General features: G+C 39.9%; 1 protein-coding gene across 2 annotated transcripts in view; it reads right to left on the reverse strand.

Moving 5' to 3' along the window:
- Positions 1-18,600, reverse strand: part of LOC143017848 (protein RCC2 homolog) — a 59,626-nt gene extending 41,026 nt beyond the window's left edge. For both annotated transcript variants that reach the window (XR_012965713.1, XM_076172813.1), the window contains exons 1-4: positions 18,335-18,600; positions 8,573-8,789; positions 6,262-6,512; positions 5,256-5,507 (exon numbers count right to left, since the gene is read on the reverse strand). Coding sequence is in view for 1 of the 2 variants with exons in the window: in XM_076172813.1 (XP_076028928.1) it covers positions 5,256-5,507; positions 6,262-6,512; positions 8,573-8,789; positions 18,335-18,502 (888 nt within the window). In the remaining variant the exon portion in view is untranslated. The remainder of the gene's footprint in view (positions 1-5,255; positions 5,508-6,261; positions 6,513-8,572; positions 8,790-18,334) is intronic.
- Positions 18,601-19,820: the final 1,220 nt, after the last annotated feature.

The following is a 19,820-nucleotide window of genomic DNA, read 5'->3' on the forward strand; positions in this document are numbered from 1 at the left end:
GCTGACATGGTTGCAACATTAGGGGATGATGCTCCAGCTTTATCAACTGTGCAAAAGCGGGAGGCTGAATTCATGAGGGGTGGGGAGAGCCTTGAAGATGACCCAAGGTCGGGACGTCCTGCCACAGTGACCACCAAAGAAAACATAGACCATGTTCACCACATGGTGATAGATGACAGACATTTAACTGTTAATCAGACAGCTAATACCATAGTCATCTCCCATGAACGAGTAGAGAACTTTCTGCACAAGGAACTTGACATGTCGAAGGTGTCTGCTCGGTGGGTGCCACACCTTTTGACATCTGATCAAAAGCACACCAGGCTGGTCATGTCACAGGCAAACTTGTCACTTTTTGAAGCAGATCTGGTCAGTTTTTTTGAATGTTTCCTCACCCAAGATGAGTGTTGGGTCCACCACTTCGACCCTGAGACCAAATGGCAGTCAATACAGTGGAAACACCCCTCTTCTCCCACTCCAAAGAAGGCCAAGGTAGTATTGTAGGCAGAGAGGGAGTTGGCTTCCATTTTCTGGGATGCAAAAGGCATTGTGTTCATTGATTACATTCAGAAAGGATAAACTGTCAATGGAGAATACTATGCCAACTTGCTGATGCAGCTGCGAAAGGCAATCAAGTCAAAATAACCTGGAAAACTGACGAAGGGGGTCCTGTTTCACCAAGACAATGCTCCTGCACACAAGTTGGTGGTTGCAATGGCTGCTGTGCAAGACTGTAGCTTTGAACTGGTTGATCACCCCCCCATATTCTCCTGATGTGGCACTATCTATCTGCTGTTCCTGAACATGAAAAAACACTTGGCTGGGAAGCAGTGCTGGACTGACGATGAGGTCATATATGCCGTTGATAACTTTTTTGGTGACCAAGACAAGAGTTTCTATACCACCGGGATCCAAGTGCTGCAAAACCACTGGAAGAAGTGTGTGGACTGCAGGGGAGACTATGTTGAAAAATAAACCATACGAGGTCCATTCAAAAAGTATCTGACCTTGGTCCATAAAGAAAAGATTTGTGTACATTTCAAAACTTTTACTCAATCACCTTCAAAGTACTCCCCTTGGGAGTGCACACACTTCTCCCAGCGGTGCTGCCACTGCTGGTAACATCTCTGGAATGCTGAAATTGGAATGTTGTAGAGCTTTGCCGTCATTTTTCTCATAATTTCCTCTCTCGACTCAAAGCGCTTCCCTTTAAGGGTTGTTTTCAGTTTAGGGAAGAGCCAGAAGTCACAAGGTGCCACGTCTGGAGAGTAGGGAGGGTGCCGAACAAGTGGAGTATTGTTTTTGGCCAGGTGAGCTTGGATCAGGTGCATTGTCATGGTGAAGTTGCCAGTTACGTGCAGCCCACATTTGCGGTCGTTTTCGTCGCACAGCATCGCGAAGGTGTCCCATAACTTCCAGATAATACTCCTTATTAATTGTTTGTCCTGCTGGTGCATATTCATGATCCACAATACCACTGGAGTAAAAAAAACATGTCAACATTACCTTGATGTTGCTCCGAACCTGTCGTGCTTTTTTTGGTCTTGGTGATGTCTGATGCTTCAATTGTGATGACTGAAATTTTATTTCCAGGTCGTATCCATACACCCATGTCTCATCACCAGTGATGATGGTTCATGAAGTCAGAATCACTGTTAGCACAGTCAAGCAGGTCTTGTGCAATTTCCAGGCGGAGTTGTTTCTGCTGTTCCACCAGCAACTTTGGAACAAATTTTGCAGACACTCGTCGCATGGCCAAATCTTTGGTTAGAATTGTATGAACTGATCCTGTGCTTATTCCTACTTCTCCGACAATCTCGTTGATGGTTATACGACGGTCGTCCTCCACTATTCAATGAACATTCGCGATGAATTCTTCGTTTCTGCTGGTGGATGGCCTGCCAGACCGTGGCTTGCTCTCAACTGAGGTTTGTCCTTGCTTGAAGCTGTTATACCACTCCTTTATCTGTGTTATTCCCATGGCTTTATCGCCAAGGGCTTGCTGAATCTTCTGGATAGTTTGCACTTGCGTATCACCAAGCTTGTGGCAGAACTTAATGCAATAGCTCTGCACGATGCGCTCCGACATGTTGCGTAAGGACGATAATCCGACGCGTACGTACTGGATGACTGCACTCTAGCCTTAACAGGTGGGAACTGGCGCGCACTACAGCTTTTAAAATTTCCACGCATGCGCAGTAAGGGTGCCGTCAACTGCCACAAAAATGGATTCCTGAATGGTAAATTATTTTTCCTTTTATGGACCAAGGTCGGATACTTTTTGAATGAACCTCGTATATGGTCATACTTGACCATTGCATCATTGTGAGCCTATGAACTTTTCTGCCCACCCTAGTACAATGTATGTATGCACACATGCCTGAACTTATGAACGTTCTGAGAGCAATACACAAGTTGAAAACTTTCTAATTTGATATGGTCATCCTTTGATGTAACCATTAAATACATAAAACATAGAAAGTATACAAGAATGGATTTAATTTTCAAATGAATGGATCTAACTTGAAATGTAACCATTTTTCTTCTTTTTTAAGATTTTATCATTCCCCTGTGGTGGGGGGGAAAGAATATTGCCACTAAGTCTTCCCACTTGAATCATATGAATCGACAAAAATGGAACAGGGATTAGGACTACGCAGCCTTCTCCCTGTAGCCCCAAAGGGGACATTCCTAAAAAAGCAAAGGCATAAGAGGGTCTTGGAGTTTTCCAACCAGTACCCTAAGGTTTGAGTCTTTTAATGTGCATGGATGTGGTACAGATGAGAGTAAAAGGGAAGAGATAGGCAGTATGTTTGTGAGAAGAAAGATGGATGTGTTGGCATTGAGTGAAACTAAGTTGAGAGGAAGGGGCGAGTGTGAGTTTGGAAGTGTAGTTGGAGGTTCTCCGGAGTGAAGAGAGGATGAGGAAGAGAAGGGGTGGCTATACTAGTAAGTGAAGAGATACGTAAATGTGTAGTGGATAGGAAGGAGGTTTCTTCAAGGTTAATGTGGATGAAGGTGAAACTGGGAAGGGAGATGTGGGTTTTTATAAGTGCTTATGGGCCTGGTAGTGAGAAGAGTGCAGAACAGAGGCTTTTTGGATAGATTTAAATGAGTGCATAGAGGGATTAGGGAGAAATGTCAATGTAGTGGTAATGGGAGACCTTAATGCTAGGGTAGGAAATGAACCAATAGACAGAGTAGTTGAGAAGTGTGGAGATCCAGAATCATAGTGGAGAGTTGATGGTAGCAAATATAGTATTTAGGAAGAAAGTCAAGCATAAGTATACATGGGAGAGGGTGGTGGATGGAAGGGTGGTAGATAGAGTGTTAACCACTTCACTCCGGGCCAAAATCTCGCGGGCAGCATTAGCTGCCAGATGTATGATGTTGCTTCATAATACTCGCATTTTAAAAAATAAAGTCACGGCTGTATCGATCGTTCTCTCTTTCACCCGTGAATTTTGATAACCAAAGAAAATCTGATGAAGCCAGTTTACAGAGTATGAGGGTCACGCAGGTACAACTACAATAAATATAATCAAGACACCGATGTCGGCATCCTCGCGTACCCACTTGCTCCTCGTGATGCCTACGTAGATGTCACCGTATGGAAGGGGTTAATGGACTATATAGTGGTAACTAGAATATAGTAGGAAGAATTAAGGATGTACATGTTCTAAGGGGAGAGAGTGGGGAAATATCAGATCATTTTCTGGTGGAAGGTAAGTTGAGAGTGGAGGATAGATGGAGAAAGAGGAAAAGGACAACAGGTAGGGAGGTGCTTAGAGTGAACTGCTTAAATGAGAAAGAAAAGGAGTACAAGAAGAAGCTGAGGAGTGGGAGGGAGTGAAGGATAGAGTAGAACTAGGAGTGGAGGAGGAATGGAAATGGTTCAAGGAGGGAGTCATAAGGTGTGCAAAGATGGTGTGTGGAACAGGGAGGACGGGAGGTAATAGAAGGAAGGGCAGAGTGTGGTGGGATGAGGAAGCAAAGAAGGTTGAAGAAGAGAAGCGAGCTTTCACGGATTGGTTGCAAAATAAGGCAAGGGAATTATATGAGAGGTACAAAGAGAAGAGAAGCAAAACATAAGATAAAGGAGGCAAAGGGGAGAGCAGGTGTGAAATGGGGTAAGAGTATGACAGAAAATTTTGAAAGTAATAAAAAAAAATGTTTTGGAAAGAAATTAAGAGAGGGGAGGCGAATCAAGTAGAGAAGAAAAGGTAAAAGGTGCAGATGGAGAGATGATAATTGAAGAGAAGACAGTAAGAGGAAGATGGTTAGAGTATTTTAGGGAGTTGCTAAGTGTGAAGGAGGATAGGGAGGGAAAGGCAGTTGCAGTGGGAAGCGCTAACAAAATGACCATGATGAGCAATACCCCAGGGGTCAAATATTGACCTAAAATTTTTGCTAAAGTGGGATTTTTTTTTCTTCAACTTGGAATTCTAAAGCTCTGATATTTGGACTCCTTGTCTTTTTCCGATTCTAAATATATATATATCTATATAACTGACTTTTATTACCCTAGTTATTGGTCGCCAAATGTTAGTGACCTCTCATATGACTTCAAAATATCTGAAGTCTTATCTCCTGAATGGTTGTTCAGATTGACCTTAAAATTTCTGAAATGTGTTTATGGCCCTAAAACTACCTACAAACCAAATTTCAGCAAAATCAGAGAGATCTCACAGAGAATGACCCGAAGGTGAAGGAGGATGTTTAGTATTCACACAGACAGCACTATTTCTGTACTGTAAGTATATGAGCAGACAAAATGAGATGGATGGATGGAGTGGATGCGGAGATGGACAGAAGAGGAATGGATAAAATAACCTGGATGGAAGCAGCATAGGACAGAAGGGTATGGAGAGGATTACTGTTGGCGGACCAGAATCTACACGAGGTTCAAGATCCAGCGGAGTGAGTGAGTGAGTATATTCTATCTACAGAAATTCCTAATCATTATGTGCAAATAAATAAGCAGTGTCCCACCGAAACATCTCTTAAAAATCTGATGGGTGACTAAATAGTGGTTAGTCATCAACTGGTGTCCATTGCTTAATGGCCCAGGGACTGCTAGTCATCTTACTGATGTGGAATATAATTTCTTGATATTGAATAAAGTTCTACACCTTACAAATAAGCAAATAATATTCTTAATTAAAGTCCTTATATATATATATATATATATATATATATATATATATATCACAGAACTAATTAGGATTCCATAAAACATTTAAAAATATACACACCGTATGATTCATTCCACAGGCAACATCTATAATCTGAACATTGGTGACAGGAGTTGGATGTCCATCTTTGCCTCGCTCAACAAATATGGGGATTCTGCGGGGAGCCACCTCAAAATGGTAGGTCAACTTTGTGCTTGTCAAGAAGTACTTGCCATCTGTGTTATGACCCAACTGTCCATATTCAGGAAGACCAAAGGAGTAGAGATATCCATTTGTGTCTAAAATAACACTAAATTCACCACCACATGCAACCTGAAAGAATAGATCATAAACAAAGATTTGCAGGATACAAAATTGGGTCTACCTCAACTACCCATTTCACCATGGAGGGGGTTTCCTTCTATTGAAGAAACACCCCAGCAGTAGCCAAAAGAAATTACCTAAACTAATTTATCAATTGCGGCAAAAGGGTTAATCAAAACAAGCTTGATAGCGTTATCCTTATCATTATAGACTGCTTCCCTCAACTGAATAAATTCATCCAGAAGTAGAGACAATAAACAACCAATCATGAAATGCAACAAAGGAGTTAATGATAGATTGAGGTTTACTGTTCCTTCATCATCATAAAGAGGCCTTCTCTTAGCTCAATAAAATCATTTGGCAGCCACCACAAAAAATTATCAAAGCTGTTAAATGTTGTAAGAGACTATTTCAAGATAATTCTATCCCTTTCATTGCAGGGGTATTTTCCCTTAGCTGAATAAAATCACCTGGTGGCAGCCACAATTATAAAATGCAGAAAAAGGATTACTTAAAATAGGCTTGATAGATTTCAATTATTTCACTGCTGAGGGGGTTTCCTTGGCCGAGTAAGACTGTCCAGCAGCAGACAACAAATGACCAGTTATAAGAGGACACATCAAAAGGGATGCTTTCTGGACAACCCTTGTACACGCCAAAAGGCTTATTCCCCCCTAATATGGGGGTTGCTAATTTATTCTTTTAAAAGCATAAACTTAGAAAAAAAAAAAAACATTAATAGTTCACCGAGCCTCAAATCTACCTTTTTGATCTTTGCATCCTTGAAACTGATACGGCAGGGAGTGTTGATGATGGCATTTGAGTTACCAACACCACACTGCCCTGATTTGTTATCTCCACAAGAGAAGACTGTACCACGGTCTGTCAAAAAGAGGGAATGGTTGCGTCCCACAGCAGCGGATATGATGGTGAATTCATTCAGTGTTTCTACCATTTGTATCCCTGTCTTGGGTTCACAGTCACCCACACCGAGTTGTCCCTTCTCATTACGACCTGTGGGAGATGAAAAGAAGAATGTTGTGATCGATTGATAAGCATATGTAAAACAATTATAAGTATTTCTTGAGGTGTGGTTAAAATTAGGGCTAATTTTTACTACATACTACTGACACATATTCCAGTCTTGGATGTATCAAGGTTTCGATGAGCTTTTTCATCATCTCTTCATCCATATAATGATACGCCACTTTAATCTTCTGCAGTAGTCCATATGACTCTCCCACAATCCTGCTGATATGCCTGTCAGGTGAAAGGTTGTCTTTTACCAACACTCCCAAGTATTTCTCCCCTTGTACTTTTGCAATGAGTTCGCTTCCCATTCCCAGTACTTTGCATTTTTTGGTATTGAACTTCACTTCCTATTCTTGTCTCCATTCAAAAATAGTATCTAGATCTTTTTGTAATATTCTACTGTTCTCCTCATTTTTTCATGATTTTTGCATCATTTGCAAACATAATGGCATAGCTTGTTGTTCGTTCCATCATGTCATTAACATAGACAAGAAACATTTTTTGTGCAAACACTGAACCTTGTGGAACTCCACTCGTTACTGCTCTCCAGTTGGATATCTTGTCCTTTACTACTGTCCTCATATATCTTTCCTTCAAAAAGTCTTTAAGCTCTTTGATACAATGACGCCTATGTAGGCATCATGAGGCGTGAGTGGGTAGACAAAAAATGCCGGTGTCAGTGTCTTGACAATATTTTGTAGTTGTAGCTAAGTGACCCCCAAACTATGTGAACTGGTTTGATCATGTTTTCTGTGTTTATTATTACTCAGAGTGAAAGAATGAGTAATAAAGCAGTGACTTTATATTTTATAATGCAAACAATGTGATGCATCATACGTTAGGCATCCAATGCTGTGTGTGAGAATTTGGCTAGTACTGAAGAGATTAATCCATTCTAGTAGTTTGCCTCTCATTCCTCCGACATGCTCCAATCTCCACATATGTCAACTATGAGGTACTTTATCAAATGCCTTCCCTAGGTCCAGGTAGACACAGTCCACCCACCCCTCTCTCTTGCACCACATCAATCACACTCGAGTAAAAGGTCTGACATGCATTACCTTTCAGATCTGAAGCCAAACTGACTGTCAGAATGTTCATCTTTTCAAGATATTTAGCCCATCAATCTTTTACAACCCTTTCACATAATTCCACTATTGTGCTGGTTAGTTATACTGCCTATAACTTAGTGATGTTTCCTTATTTCCACCTTTGTGAACTGACACCACCTTTGCCCTTTTCCAATCAAGTGGCACAATACCTTTTTTCAATGAACATGCAATAAGATGAGGATTTTGTCTGCTAATTGTTCCCTACATTTTTAACAGGGCAAGCCCCGTGATCAGTTGAAAGAAATTTGGCACACTGACGAATTTTTGTTAAACATTTCAAAATATATCTATGATGGTGACAACACTCCTGTATTTTGATCTTAACTTTTTATACAGAGTAAAATAGATAAAATATTGGCAGCCTCTGGCAACCCCATTGTGTAAACACTCTGTATATTGAAATAAACTAAAAATCTGTTTTGAGTACTAAATTGTGTTCATCAAGATATCTGGCAACTTTTTCCATCCCCTATATCATGCCACAAGTCATATTTTTGTAATCCCTCCATTTCTTATCAACACTAGAAGATCACTTCTTAGACTCCCATACACAAACACGATCAAGCCCAATACTAGATTATTTCTCCAGTTGTCATAATGGGAAAGGTGAAGAGACATTTATTGAAGATGTGGAAAAGTGCAGAGAAGGCTAGGGAATGCAAGAGAAGATTAGTTAAATACTAGGGCCTTGGGCCCCCTAATGCATACATTTTTGTGACGTAATTTCTGGTACTACTTACTAATATCTCTACATTCAAAGCCCTGGATATTATTCATATTTAAATACAATTGTCTACCCAGCCAAATCAAAAATATCTTTGCTATACATACAGCATTAATAGTTTATATTTAATATTAAACCACTATGTTTCTGAAAGAAAATTACGTCTCTCCTAACACTAAGCTACAAAGTTTTACAAAGCTACTCACCAAAAGTAAAGACTTTTCCTTCACTGGTGACACAAACAGAATGTGCAGCTGAACAATGGGAAGCAACCATAGCTACCCTGATATCCCCAAGGCCCCCAATGAGACATGGGGTGTAGTGTTGCTTGGCTGGAAGCACCTTCAGATTTCTGCGTCCAATATATTCCCACTGACTACAGCCAGCAAATACCAACACACCTTTCTCTTCTGGCATGGGCAGCTGCAATGTACAGCAAAAAAATTGTCATTTAATCCTGAGGGTCAAATAAAGTGTGATGTCAAGTATATTACTGAGTCGACATTAAGAAAAGATTATGAGCACACCCATTCTGTATTGTAGTTATAATCAAGCCTTCATCATTGTCTCCTTGATTCTCTGACAAGGGACTGGAAGTCCCCAGGATCAATCAACTGATCAAAATCCATTGCCCCTAGTATCCTTTGGTATATGTATGTATGTGTGTCTTTTTTTATTTATGGTTGTCTGGAGTTATCTACATTATTTCTGATTTCTAAAGCTTCCATTCTATAATTTTTGAGCCATTGTTCCAGTTTGTTCATGTAGGCTTGGGTCCTGTCACCTGCTATTTTGTAATTACTGTGCTGGGATAACTCTGCCATGGGGGTATAAAAGGGGGTTGTTACAACAAGATGTAAAATATTTCCTCTCTCATGAAACTAAAGGATCAGCCTCAGAACCAGGATGGAATATGCTCTAAGTAGGATTGGTCCTCCAGGACTGCATTGGACCAATACAATGTTGGAAAAGGAAACTCTTATGGGGGTTGAATTTTCATGCCATATGAAAGTGCCATCTACCACCATAGCGTTGTGGATGGATCTAATCATTCCACCAGAAATCAACATGCTCAGCTGTTGTCTTGCCACTGTGGGGGGAGGAATTGTGTATGGAGTCCGTGTGTACCCACCTTTCCACCCCCAGCACTGCTTCTTCTCACCCACCCCCTGTTGTGAATATGGGTTCTGGTCAGGATTTATTGCAGGAAACAATTACCCAGATTGTAGCCCTAAAGAAAACCAGTCATACAATGAAGTAAATAACTGAACAGGTTGGCATGTGTTCACAAGTGTTAGATGCTCGATTGTCAAGTTTCACTGGGAAGATAGCCTATCCATTCCCACTCAGAAAATGAGGCCTAGAAAGGTACTGAAGACCAGTAAAGGGGCCTAGACAATTGTAAAACATCAGGTGAGTCTATCCCATGAGTGACTGCAACGAAAATCAAGGAAAGTAACCCTGAACTGTTTGGCGTGGTGTCAGTTTAAACTGTAAATTGTAGTATTGTGGTGCTTGGGTACACAAGTCACTGACCCACCAAGAAGACTCTTCTCATCCTTAAACAGAAATGCAATAGTCTTTTTTTGCCCATATAGTGGTTGGGATAGTGACAAGTGGCTGAGTGTGCTGTAGAGCAATGAATCCACCTTTACAGTGTGTGACAATAGAGGTAGAAATGTGTATTGGCAGCCCAGTAGCAACCCTCTTCACCCACGCTACATCCAAGCTACTGTAAGCCACCCAAACCCACTTATAGTATGGTGCACGACCCGTGTCAGTATCAGAAGTTTAGAGCAGTAACAGTACTTGTACTGGAATCATTAAAAGTCTTTTCATCATTCCATCACTATTCTCCTGTACAGTGAAATAGAGGATGGAAGAAATCATGGAGTGCAAATCATTACAGAGCCATCACTTTCACCAAATATTCAGTATAAGAGGTGAAGTTATCAAATGAAGGACTTGTGTACTGTGTTATGAATATCAATAAAAGAAACATTATATCCAACAGATTCATATATCACAAGGACATTCAGAGAAGAAACGAGTATATTGAAACACTGGAAGAGAATTATAATATTAATTAAGATACCACAGCTATTATAATGGGAGATTTTGATGCTTGAGTAAGTAAAGAAAGGACACATAAAATGTCATATGACCTTTTGGAGAGGAAGTATATTGTGGGCGAACAATGCAAAAATCATAAATAGCTTCTGTCATAGTGACTAACATCAATATAGTATAGATAAAATCAAGCCGACTGGACAATTTGAACAAAAATCTGCCATTGATAATATATCAACTTCAGATGCAAAAATAAAGAGAAATATAAAGGTGCTTCCTTGAGACTAATTCTAATCATAGACTGTTAGTTAATTGGAAATTTAGAAATGCAAAACAACCAAAACAAAATAAAATTAAAGTCATCTACTACTATATTTCCCAGGGTATAAAGCCCTGTTTTTCTTTTCTTTTTCCTAAAAATATATCCAAAAAGTATACTCTGTGCATTATAAGATGAAACTGAACTGGCTTGGGGCAACCTATGTCTACAGAAATTAACAGGATGTTTATTGACTTGGAAGTATCCCACCTTAGCATTAGGTAGTAAATATTATAATTCCTCATACCCCCAATGCCATATTTACAGTTTTATTGATATAGTTCTTAACTGAACCAATAATTAACCACTTCAGTACCAGTCAAATTCTTATGCACAGCATCGGCTGCCATTTGTAATTTGCATCATACTACTTGCATTATAGAATATAGTCACTGCTGTATTACTTGTTCTCTTTTACTATGAGTAATAATATAACACAGAAAATGTGATCAAACCAGTTCACAAAATCTGGGAGTAACTCATGTACATCTACGAAAAATATATATAATCAAGATGCCGATGCCAGCATCCTCATGTACACCCACTCAAGCCTCATGACATCTATGTAGGTGTCATTGTACCAAAGTGGTTAATAGTGGAAAAGAAATAGATCTAATGATTCCCAGGCCCATACTCATTATTTCCCCCTGTATGAGATCATGTGAATTAATTTATTTTTTATTCTTACATTATACTGGTAATATATAGACTGAACATGACATTGATAATATATACAGGCTGTTCGGGACAAATCTGACACTTTTTCTGAAAGGAAAGAAAAACATTATATCTTGGCCAAAAACTTATGTATTCTCAAAATTCAAAGTGCATCTCTTAGAGGATCTTTTGCCAAATACAGCCCACTCAAAGAAGCCACCCTGAGCCTCCACCACAGCCTCCAAGCGGGACATGAACCTGCAGCATGCGCCCTTCACAGTGTCCTTCGAGAGATACTTGAACATTAGTTTGATCCTGGCAATCAGATTGTCCTTGGTGTTGCAGACAGTACGACTGGTGTCTTTTTTCAACTGCGCCCCACATATGTCAGGACTGGTGAAGTCATAGAAGTTCTCAGATAGCCACTTCTGGGTTTTCCCAGAGGTGTGACAGAGCTGAGTCCTGCTGCCACATATATGGTCTTCCCACAGCTACCCTCTCCACCCAGCACTTGACAACAGTGGACAGCAACTCAATATAGCCATCTGAATTGAATCTGAGTCCCTCTTCAAAGATGTGGGGCAGCATGACATGGAAACAGCCAAAGTCCATCATATAGTTTGAGGGAATTTGGTCTTCATGAAGTGCAGCTCAACTGGGCATTTGGTGTTGTTGAGGAGTTTCTTGGGCCTTGGTGGTGAGTAGTTGGCCCTTGCGTCTCTTGTGTAAGGAGTAGTGAAGATCCTCATTCAGTGTTTTCTTCATAGTCGCCACTCCGACGCCCATTTCTCTTGCCAAAGTCCACATTGCCTTGTCTGGATCTTACTGCACCTTCTTTTGCAGTTTCTTGACGAATTTTGTTGTGCAGACAGAGTCAGAACACCTGCTATGATCCTTCCTGCTAGCCACTGCTTCCACATTTCCATTGCAATTTTCCAGCTCACCTCTCATGACCTTCATAGTATTCAAGGAGCAATGAGCTGCAGCTACGATTTCCAAATCTTTTAATCCGGCACAAATCATCATGATGATTAAGATGCTTTCCAGTCATCCATGCTCTCTAGCTTTCACACTTACCAATTGTACACAGAATCAGTTATCCATTCCACTTTATCACTATTAAATCCTTCAAATGGTTCTGAAATGACAGATCAAAAAATTATCAAATTTATCCAGAACACCCTGTATACTTATCAGAGACCAAGACAATCATTCATCAATGCACTGTCCTCCATGTCAATTATGGCCACCCATGTGTGATATTGTTTACTGTGTTTCTTTGGGGTGTAAGGGCATTCAGGTAGCCTGACTCAACATCACCAACTTATATTTTTCTTTAATAGCACCCATAGAAAGTGGATCCAGGGTGATTTATGTTATACTGTTTGTCTTCATACAGTTATGTTTTGCTTGCATTCCATCAATACTTAACTGTGTTCACAGCATATGACTAGGATGCTGTCAGTCAGCATGCAACAACCCTGACAAAGAGAGAGGGTTTGAATTACAGACACAGCTTGACTCGCTAATAATCATGAAGACCCATACACACACATATCCCCCATTAATCACTCTACAGCCCCTCCTCTCCTGACATCACCTTCTGTTTCCCATCTAACTCCAAGAACTCCTTCCTAATTCATCTGCATACTGATCACTATCCACTTGTGTTCTTGAGTGAGGTCAAGAGGTCGAATCAAAGACCGATTCAGTGGAACCACATTACAAAACTACCACCTGAATACATATCATGTCGAAGGAAAAGTGAACACCCTTGCTCATACACCCTCCAGGGGGAGGTGTCATGACTTCACGGTCTATTCTCAGGCATCCATAAATGACAATTTGGTATTTCCCACACTCCTCATTATGTGGACTTTGGGTGTAAATGTGGCAGGAAAGGGTGGAATGGAGGTGGAGGTAGAATGTAGATTGAAAGCAAGTAAATGCCTTGGTGGATTAAAAAGTGTAATGAGGAATAGACATTTGGGAATGGATGCTAAGAGGAGACTGTATGAAGGAGTGATTGTGCCAACAGCACTGTTTGGGGCAGAAACATGGAACATAAGAGAGGAAGAGAGAAGGAGTTTGAATGTGTTTGAGATGAGGTGTCTGAGAAGTATGATGGGGGTTACTAGGCTGGATAGAGTGAGAAATGAGGAAGTAAGGAGGAGAACAGGGGTGGAAAGGGAGTTGGGAGATAGGGTTGATGAAAGAATATTAGGATGGTTTGGACACATGGAAAGAATGTGTGAAGAAAGACTAGTAAAAGAGGTATGGAAGGCAGATGTGGAGGGAGTGAACATGAGGGGGCGTCCTTGGATGAGATGGATGGATGGGGTGAAGGGGGCTTTGGGGAAGAGGGGAATATCTGTTGAGGAAGGATGGGGGAGGACAGAAGATAGGGGTGAATGGAGAATGTTTGTACATGGATGATGCTGTGATGCATGAGGTGGAATGGGTGGGGGATGGGGGGGAGGTAGTATGTGTGAGAAAAATTTGATGCAGTCCGAAGGGATTTCTCCCTGTCTTCTCCTTTTCTGCATGGGGGGACAGAGAGGGGGGTCGCCGATTTAATGAAGCAGCCTTGCTGTGGATGTGCTGTGTCTTGCGACACTGCCTCTGACCCAGGGCAGTGGACAAGGTGCAGGGATGACCTGTTATCCAGGAGGTGCTGAGATAAGAGGGTGCTAAGATAAGAGGGAGGGTGGAGGGTGGTGGATTGTATTTAGGGATAGAATGGGTGGGAGTGGTTTTTGCCTTTTCTTTTTGGCTACCTCCCTTGTAAGGGGGAAAAAACCTTGGTATATGTATGTATGTATCAAATTATAAGACCATAATTTTGAGGAGTTACAGAACTTGTAATTTAAGAACAATTTAAAGATAATGTGTCACCCAATCTTAAAGTTTCCTAGAGAATACAGATCCTTCCAGTCTAAAGGAAGCCTCTAATTTCACTGATTCATATGCACTTGTCCATTTGAGGCCTCATATTCCTAAAAAAAATCATGACCCACATCCTTCTCTGAGTGTGCACAAATGTACCTAGAGAATTAAGTCTGGTAATACAGGAGAATTTAATAATCAATATAAATATGAACCAAAGTATATCCAAACCCCTTACCCTACACATAGTTCTTGGAATCAAGTTTTTTTTTGTGTGCTTACTGTCATATATCATATTTCTTATTGTAGGAGAATACCTTGTTTCCTTACTCATTCACAACTAGTGCTTACTTCAAACAATTCCCCTGGAACAATTAGCCTAAAGCCTGTATTTCTCTCAGCTTCTGGTATTCCTTTTTATTCAAACTGTTTACTCACAGCACCTCTCTACCTTCCACCATTTTCCTTTTCCTCCACTCAATTTCCCTTGTACCAAAACACTATCCAACACTCTTCCACTCTCTTCACAAGAGCATGGACAATCAGAACTCTTCCTATACTTCCTTTCAATACCATTACATAGTCCACATATGCCTTATCAACCACTTTTCCACCCATCACCCTTCCCCAAGTGTACTTATGATTGACTCTTCTTTAACAGTGTGTTTGCTATCAAATCCTTTTCTAAATGCATCTCCAACATCATTTTATTTCCACCTGGCACTCCAAAATTCCCTACATCTATTGGCTCATCCCCTACTCTAGCAATGAGATCCCCCACTAAGAGTGTAATCCCAAAAGTAAGGTCTCCAATATTTAGGAATCAGAGATACATTTACTGTTAATAATGCTTACATCATCTTAAAGCTTGAACATTTATCTATTTTTCTGTGTAGTCACCATTTCAGTCAATGAATTTTTATAAGTGCTGTGGCAGTTTTTGTACACCCATGTCATACCAGTTCGCCAATATGTCATTGAGGAAGTGCTAAACCCCATCTTTCACTTTGTCATTGCTGAAGCACATTCCAGCCAAGTGTTCTTTCAACTTAGGGAACAGGTGCCACTGGGTGCCTAGTCTGGACCATAAGGTGGGTAGGTGATGATGTTTCATCCAAATAGTTGCAGGAGAGCAATGGTTTGACAGGTGACATGGGGGCGAGTGTTGTCATGGAGAATGTTTACCCCTTTGCTCACCATTCTTCTCCAGTTCTGAATCACCCATCTGAGCTTTTTCAGTATCTCATAGTACTTGTCAGCATCTATTGTGGTCCAAGAAGCCATGAAGTTGATCAACAATACACCCTTTTGATCCCAAAACACATTTGACATGACTTTACTGCCATGACATAGGCATACAAAAACTGCCACAGTGCCTACTATACATTGACCTAAATGGTAACTATGTAAACATTATTGACCATAAATGTTTCTGTGATTTCTAAATATTTTGGAGACATTACTTTTGGGATTACCCTTGTACAGTGACATTCCTCCTAAAACTCTCTATACACTTGTTTAAATCTATCCAAAAAGCCTTTCTTCTTCACTCTTTTCTCTACTAGGTCCATATAGGCTTATGAAAACCCACATCTCCCACTGCAGTTCCATCTTCACCCACATCAACCTCACACATAATTCACTCCAGCCCACTGCACATTTCCCAATCATTACTTAACAACAGAGCCACTTCTTCCCTCCCTTGCTCCCTCATCACTCCCTAACCCAAAATCACTTCCCTGTTACTCTCATTTGTGCCAAAACCACACACATTTAACCTTTTCAATACGTGTGAAATTCTCACATGCAGCATCGGATGCCCAATACACAATATTCGCATTATAAAATATAGTCACTGCTGGTTTACTCATTCCCTTTCACTCTGAGTAATAATAAACACAGAAAACAAGATCATGCCAGTTCACTGAATTCAGGGGTCACTCACATACAACAACAATATATATATAATCAGGACAGCAACACCGGCATCCTCGTATACTCACTCGCACCTCATGTCTACATATGCATCATATGGAGAGGTTAATGACCCAAATTTTAGGGTTTTGTTGAATTTCTCCTTCGAGACCCTCTTATCCCTCGATTCTCTTGTGACAAACACAGAGAGCAGCATCCCTAGTCCCATCACCTCATCCCATTATGTCATATTTTACAACTCACATGGGAATCATGGTATCAGAATTCTTACCACATCCTCCCACAGGAGACATGAAAAAAGTAAAATTTAGTATTATTAATGAGGCACATACCTATGCAATAATTTGGTAAATTAAAATACAATGTAATACTATGTTTTTCTTGGCAGAAAAAAAAAAAAAATAAATAAAGTAAATATACTACTAAAAGGAGCTGTGATGATAGGTTCAAGACACCACATCTTTAAATTAACCTAAAATTCTTTCCCCATCCACCAACAGGAGCCATGGGGGGGGAAAAAAGTGTTATTTATTTTTGAAGTGCACACCTATGAGATACAGCATTAGAAAATTAAATATTGATTTTGTAAATTATAATACATCAATGTAATAATAGTATATGTTTTTTTCTTGGCAGAAATCAATAACAAACAGTTGCTAATAGGGATATACAAATGAACAGAACTGTGGCAACTTCTTAAGAAGCCACCTTTGTTTTGATTTGGAGGTCAATGACAACCCTGATTCCCTGATGGATAAGTTAGGTAGGTTTTAGGTTATGTAGGTTAGGATAAAACAGACAAATTTATGATACTTTAATTTCTTTGACCTCTGCACTTATCAAAACAAAGGTGGCATCTCAAACAGCCGCCAGAGCTCCGTTTGTATATTTATTTCTTGCAAATTTTTCTGTCATTGATTTCTGCCAAGAAAAACATAAATTATGTTGATGTATTATAATATACAAAATGCTTAATTTTCTAATGCTATATCAAGTAGGTGAGCACTTCTAAAAATTTACCAAAAAGGTACTTTCAAAGTGAAAGATAGTTTCAAGGTTTGCCAGCAAGCTTGGCTAATCGGCTGTTTGAAATGCCATCTTCTTTTAATAGATGCAGAGATCAAAGAAATTAAAGTATGATAAATTCATCTACTCTAACCTAATCTAATGGTGGGCCAACCTAATCAAGTAGATGGGCCAAGTTGGCAATGGGCCGAGCTGACCCTACACAGTTTCAAGGGAACAGCATATCAGAGGGATAGACAGTACAAAAAGTAGCATCTAGTAGTATAGATTTTACTCTAAAATACAATTGTTGTGTGGTTTTAGTCCATAGGGGCATGCTATCTTCCTACTGCAAGATGACATGCTGTCAATACCCCAGATTAGGTTTAAGTTGTAGAGTAACAGACAGGATACCACAAGCATTGCTCTCCCTGTACACAACAATTTGGTAAATGCAAGTCTAAGATTGGATTGTTCTTAATATGTATTATATATATATATGTGCATATATATATACATAAAAACATATGTCATATATTCTATATTCTCCCTCCACTCTGCTATCTACTTGCAAACACTAAACAGGCTTCCCCCTTATAATTATATGGAAGGTAGCCTACCACAACATCAAACATGTACCCATCACCACCCAACACCCATTTCTTTTCTTATAAGGTTAAGAAAAATTAAAATATGTTTCCATTCTGCTACCCCATTAAATCTTTCCTTCAATTTCTATTACAAAACATCTTCGGTATGAACTATGATGCAGTCTGAAAGGATTAAAGTGCTGTGCACTGTTAACAAAATAGGAGTATTAGAGCATTGCCACCCATTTTTAATTACATTAATAATGTGGCTCACTTTCCTCCCATAATGTATGGATAAGACAATGAAACGTCATATTGTAGTTGTTTACAAATATATATTATAAACAGAGGAGTAGCTTGTATTTTTTTCAGTTGAGTAAATTATGACTATATGACCACACCCTCAAGGTATGTCATTACAAGTGGCACAGTCTGAAGAAATGTCCACTAATGTAAGCAAGCAGTGTAAAAAGAGATAAAATTCTGTATCTCCTTTGTTCTCTAACCTTTTTTTCACCCGAAGCACTGCCCGTATCAGAAGTGACGCTATCCTGACTGTTTTCATCTTGTACTGTTTCTGTAATGGTAGAGCTACTGCTACTTTCATCAGCCTTCACCTTCTTTGCTTCTTGTTCTCCCTCTTCATCTTCTACAGGTCGTTTTTCGGGAGTCATTTTTTAATTCCAATAAAGCACTCACAATTTCAAGTTTTATGACAACTCTCTCAGACCGCTTTCGTCCGCTTCCCACTTCGTACAAGCCATACGCCGAATCATTGTTCGAATGTATTGAACCGGAGTTATATTTGACTTGATCTCGCAATGCAATTTATATATATTAGTGTACTAATCACAGTCCTTATGATTAGAGTATAAAAATATTAGTAACAGGTTTACACTGCTCTTTATGAGTAATGTTTGTTAGTTTATCCCAATGAGTATTTATGTGTGCGAGCATTATAATACTCAAATAATTAAAAAGAAAAAGAATATTATAAAGGAGAAATTTTAGATAAAATTTGTTTATTCATTTTTACAGAAAACAGTCTTCACAGCATTGAGCAAGCATAAGGTTAAGACCAAGTCATCCTTGCACTTTAACATTCGGACAGATAGATCGTCGCTTCCCTTTTCTTTTGTTTACGTTTGCTCTCACGCGCCATCTATGCCTCAGCGGGAAAATTAAAATTATTTCTGAATGTGTAGAAGAAAGGTCAGGAGCCTACGCCAGAAGGCGCATGACTGCGACCGAAGACGTCACCCTTGTCCACACCGCTTAGACTGTTATGGCAGGTAATAGTCATTAGACTCACTACTGAGAATCGAAGAGAAGCGAGGTATTCGAATCCATAGTAAAATATCTGGTTGGCTGGTAACTTTAGTATTCCTGACAGTGACTGGACGGCATACGTTACTATCGACAACACCACCGTGAAGGCAACATTATTTCACCACAGTATGAATAGAGATTTTATATGAAAAAATATGGACATCCTAAATATACTCTCACTCTTACAAACAGTACATGAACCAACACGTACACAGACTGTCGTCATGAGAAGCATTCCTAAGATAAGACACGGTGTCACATCCAACACTAGATTTATTCCACATGAACGATTCATTCATCTCACGAACACGCGTAGTATCAGGACTGAACGATCATGGCATTGTACTAGTTCACGCAAACATCCAACCATGCTGAAACAAGAGCACAGGAACATTTAGGGTGAAGTTGGGAAACACCGACCTATTAGTAGAAAAACCTGTATAAAAATTCCATATTGTACCTGAAAGAGTGCACACTGTGCCCAAAACAAACTACACAACATGGCCCACTTATAGTATACTCGTAAAAACTTAACTCAGAAAATGAGTGTCATATTTTGGGGACCTCGGTCGGTGTTCCCCTACCGTAGGGCGACACCGACGTGACCGACCGGGGAGTGGGGGACCATCAACCCTTATTTTTTTTTTTTTTTTACCTGAAATC

This window comes from Oratosquilla oratoria, chromosome 33, assembly GCF_046742065.1.
Source record: "Oratosquilla oratoria isolate Oo_2021 chromosome 33, ASM4674206v1, whole genome shotgun sequence".
In the NCBI taxonomy this organism is placed as follows: Eukaryota; Metazoa; Arthropoda; class Malacostraca; order Stomatopoda; family Squillidae; genus Oratosquilla; species Oratosquilla oratoria.